This window comes from Phytophthora cinnamomi (genome assembly GCF_018691715.1).
Source record: "Phytophthora cinnamomi strain GKB4 chromosome Unknown Contig25, whole genome shotgun sequence".
Classification (NCBI taxonomy): domain Eukaryota; phylum Oomycota; class Peronosporomycetes; order Peronosporales; family Peronosporaceae; genus Phytophthora; species Phytophthora cinnamomi.
Window position 1 is genome coordinate 78093 of NW_027150958.1, and position 4717 is coordinate 82809.

A 4717-nucleotide genomic window follows, 5' to 3' on the forward strand; every position below is an offset into this window, starting at 1 on the left:
CCGTTTTCTTATCTCCGCATGACAATCAATACAGATAGCACCACAATAAACCGAAATTATATATTTACGGACGGTAAGCCTGGCTGAATTCAAGTTTCCTTTTCGCAACAAATGGCTCGAGTTGCCATAGTTAGACGTTTACTCTATAGTAGGCAATTTCCTCGAACGGCACTTTTCTCTTTGAGAAGCTTGACCCAACGCGTCATTCAATGGAACCACCATGAGCGATCTCGTAGAGAGACAGGTTATCTTTGACATTGGACCGGGAAAACCCGCCAGCACACATTGCTCCGGTCATATATTTTGCATTTGTTTTCTTCATGCTCATGCGAAGGAGCCGATTAAATAAACTGCCGGCGCAAGCTTCCTCTAAGATCCAAATGCGCACGTTCTTCGGCAGTTGACGGCGGTAGCGTTGGCACGAACAGGAGTATCTTCAGCGACACAAAAGACGACGACGCAAAGAGTGGGGGCGTATCGCCCGGAAGTCCATCAGAGGATCAGAGAAGCAGCGATGACGGCGGCACTTGCCCCATCATGGTACTGTCGCTGCAGACGCTCGAATTGCTGGCGCTCGCGCTCCACTTGCGCGTGGAGCTGCCGCTGCTGTACGTCGAGGTCCATGTCCATCTCGTGCTCGTCGAGCGATTGTTGCTGCTGGCGCTGGTGCGCGAAGCGTCCCACGAGCTGCGCGAGCTGCCGGATCTCGGCGGCCGCATCGTCCACCTGCACCTGCATGGCGTTGACCATGGCCTGCAGCTCGAGCACCTGCCTGCGCGAGGCCTTCTTGGAGTGGTGGGGCTTGTGCGTCCTGGAGGGCGACGCAGCCCTCCGAGCGCTTGTGCTGCTGCTTCTGCTTCTGCAGGCGCTGGTGCCCGGCGGGTCGGCGAAGAGCAGGGCGGCGGCGTCGAGGTCCAGCGCCAGCACGGGCGCGCTGAGCCCGAGCGCGTCCAGCGCGTCGAGGCTGGCGTCGAGGCCGCGGCCCTCGAGGTCGGCGAGGTCGGCGGCGCGCGCTGGCGGCGGGAGGTCCAGGCCGGCGAACGCGGGCAGCTCGTGCTCGTAGAGCGCGGCGTGGCAGCCCCGGTCCATCGTGTCGAAGGCGTGTTGAAGCTGACGGATTGGGTTGTGACGGAGGGCGGCCGTTGTGTTGCGCGGCGTTTTCGTCAGGAGTGGTACAGGCTGCCTCCCCGAAAGGGCACCTACGGTAATTTACCGCAGCCAACGGCAAGGCACCCCACTTTTTCAGACTGCTGCAGCTGCCTCTCCGCCCCCGTCGGGAGCAAACTCAGCGCGACTGGCGGCAGGGGCCCGCCCATTCACTTTCACTCGCGCGGCGCGGGTGTGTTACACAGCGCTGCGGGCAGCGGCGTCACGGGCGATGGGGAAGGTTGCCTCCTTTCCTACTATTGTCATTGGCACGGCGGTCGGTCGCGCTCGAGGCCCCTCACCTCTGCGACTCCGTATGGGCCCCGCGACGCCGCCGGGCGGTCGGTGCGCCAAGGAAGTTTGGCGTGAAACGCTGCACGCGTCTATGTCTCCAAGCGGTTAGTCGCGGTAAGCAGTTGAAGCAGCACAGAAGGAGTCCCTGTTGTGAGCGCCGGTCGGTCGCCGTGGTCGGCTGTGAACATATGGAACCTTGTATACTCCCCTTTCTGTGTCCCCTCTCCTTTCTCGATGATTTACACTTTGATTGAAGTAAATGTTGGCTATCAATAGAACCTAGTATCTACATAGACTTTTTTTTAGAAACATTGATGTCACTTAGTTATCTAACGACTTTCTATGTCCACGTCTCTAGGCCGCGAGATGCACCGTGATCGCTAACTGATCTTCCTCCATCAGCCTAGGGCCCCCAGCATATCACACCGGTGATACTTCGGGCCTTGAAGGGAATGGCTCAGCATCGCGGCAGTCTCTCACTTGGGTAGTCATGCCCGACAGTATGTGGTGTTCGTTGAGCACTTTTCTTGATGTTCAAAGCATCAGCCGCTTTGTTAAATTACCGTTGATGATGGTGCCAAAAAACAACTCCTAGCGTGTCCGCAAGCCTCCGACAGTGCCAGTAAATATACTTCAGTCGAGTGGCGGGAGGAGGTGTTCGCGTAGCGTTCTGGCGTATAATCATCGCACTATCCCCGACGGCATACCAAGGGAGCTAGCCGTACTCCTTGCAGCAGGTAGCAACTTGCTAATTTCTGAGCGGCACAACCAGTAGCATCGTCTAACTTCAATGTGGCCAGTAAACAACAACATCCTATGTTAAATTCGCTCCTTGAGCAGGTTTTATAAAAATATTCCTCATCCAAAAGCTAATTGAGTTTCAAGCACCATCGTTGGCAATTAGGAGGTCTCGACAATGTTGACCTTTATTGAGAAAAGCAAAACAAATGTAAAAACAAGAACTCACGCTGAAATTTCTAATGTATTCGCAGTTCGCTAAAGTGTTTTCGAATGTCTTCCACATACATTGTTCGCCCCTAGTGCAATAGGTACTAACCGAGAAAAATATCTAGTGACCAGTATCCAACGCTCTAGCTTGAGACCGCCGAAGCCTGGGTCTTCACAGTGCTCCAGCCGTCTCTGGCAATTCCTATTGGCATCGACTGCCGAAATCCTCCCTTCATCGCCCCATCCTTGGCAATTTAACGTATGACTAAGCTGTTCAACGCAAATCGACGCACGAAAACTCGAGTACTTGTATCAGTACTTGGGCCCTGGCGATCATGAGTCGGGCGTGGTCGTCGTCTGTCAAGCAGCGCGCTCGGCGACACGATTACGAACAGCTGCACAACCAATTCCATTACTTCGGCAGCAGTGGCAACGCTCGCCGATCCAGGCCAAAACACGGTGACACCGCAAGACGGATGAACGACCTGCTGGCGCCGGCAAACGATCGAAAAGGCCACCATCCCGTTACTTCTGATTCGTAGGGCATGGGCGACCCACCCTACCACCAGTCTGCGCCGCTGGGGCCACGAGCTGCAGGAAGCGGCCGGACGAGCAAGCAAGATATCGACACTGGGTGAAAGAATGTAGGCAGCGTCCAGCCCAATGCGATAGGGAGAGGACAATGAAAACAGGCAATGGGAATCTGGCGCAATACAAAGCACCATACAAAGCTCCATATGTTCACAGCCGACCACGGCGACCGACCGGCGCTCACAACAGGGACTCCTTCTGTGCTGCTTCAACTGCTTACCGCGACTAACCGCTTGGAGACATAGACGCGTGCAGCGTTTCACGCCAAACTTCCTTGGCGCACCGACCGCCCGGCGGCGTCGCGGGGCCCATACGGAGTCGCAGAGGTGAGGGGCCTCGAGCGCGACCGACCGCCGTGCCAATGACAATAGTAGGAAAGGAGGCAACCTTCCCCATCGCCCGTGACGCCGCTGCCCGCAGCGCTGTGTAACACACCCGCGCCGCGCGAGTGAAAGTGAATGGGCGGGCCCCTGCCGCCAGTCGCGCTGAGTTTGCTCCCGACGGGGGCGGAGAGGCAGCTGCAGCAGTCTGAAAAAGTGGGGTGCCTTGCCGTTGGCTGCGGTAAATTACCGTAGGTGCCCTTTCGGGGAGGCAGCCTGTACCACTCCTGACGAAAACGCCGCGCAACACAACGGCCGCCCTCCGTCACAACCCAATCCGTCAGCTTCAACACGCCTTCGACACGATGGACCGGGGCTGCCACGCCGCGCTCTACGAGCACGAGCTGCCCGCGTTCGCCGGCCTGGACCTCCCGCCGCCAGCGCGCGCCGCCGACCTCGCCGACCTCGAGGGCCGCGGCCTCGACGCCAGCCTCGACGCGCTGGACGCGCTCGGGCTCAGCGCGCCCGTGCTGGCGCTGGACCTCGACGCCGCCGCCCTGCTCTTCGCCGACCCGCCGGGCACCAGCGCCTGCAGAAGCAGAAGCAGCAGCACAAGCGCTCGGAGGGCTGCGTCGCCCTCCAGGACGCACAAGCCCCACCACTCCAAGAAGGCCTCGCGCAGGCAGGTGCTCGAGCTGCAGGCCATGGTCAACGCCATGCAGGTGCAGGTGGACGATGCGGCCGCCGAGATCCGGCAGCTCGCGCAGCTCGTGGGACGCTTCGCGCACCAGCGCCAGCAGCAACAATCGCTCGACGAGCACGAGATGGACATGGACCTCGACGTACAGCAGCGGCAGCTCCACGCGCAAGTGGAGCGCGAGCGCCAGCAATTCGAGCGTCTGCAGCGACAGTACCATGATGGGGCAAGTGCCGCCGTCATCGCTGCTTCTCTGATCCTCTGATGGACTTCCGGGCGATACGCCCCACTCTTTGCGTCGTCGTCTTTTGTGTCGCTGAAGATACTCCTGTTCGTGCCAACGCTACCGCCGTCAACTGCCGAAGAACGTGCGCATTTGGATCTTAGAGGAAGCTTGCGCCGGCAGTTTATTTAATCGGCTCCTTCGCATGAGCATGAAGAAAACAAATGCAAAATATATGACCGGAGCAATGTGTGCTGGCGGGTTTTCCCGGTCCAATGTCAAAGATAACCTGTCTCTCTACGAGATCGCTCATGGTGGTTCCATTGAATGACGCGTTGGGTCAAGCTTCTCAAAGAGAAAAGTGCCGTTCGAGGAAATTGCCTACTATAGAGTAAACGTCTAACTATGGCAACTCGAGCCATTTGTTGCGAAAAGGAAACTTGAATTCAGCCAGGCTTACCGTCCGTAAATATATAATTTCGGTTTATTGTGGTGCTA

General features: G+C 57.7%; 2 protein-coding genes across 2 annotated transcripts; one reads left to right on the top strand and one right to left on the bottom strand.

Moving 5' to 3' along the window:
• Nucleotides 1-492: 492 nt before the first annotated feature.
• On the bottom strand, nucleotides 493-1089 carry IUM83_16829 (uncharacterized protein; the record flags this gene model as incomplete). Its single annotated transcript, XM_067941741.1, has 1 exon — nucleotides 493-1089. One exon carries the CDS (start codon nucleotides 1087-1089, stop codon nucleotides 493-495), a length of 597 nt encoding a protein of 198 aa, XP_067794414.1.
• Nucleotides 1090-3664: 2575 nt separating this feature from the next.
• IUM83_16830 (uncharacterized protein) lies at nucleotides 3665-4261 on the top strand (the record flags this gene model as incomplete). The annotated part of the gene is made up of 1 exon (XM_067941742.1): nucleotides 3665-4261. The coding sequence occupies one exon, from the start codon at nucleotides 3665-3667 to the stop codon at nucleotides 4259-4261; it is 597 nt and encodes a 198-aa protein (XP_067794360.1).
• Nucleotides 4262-4717: the final 456 nt, after the last annotated feature.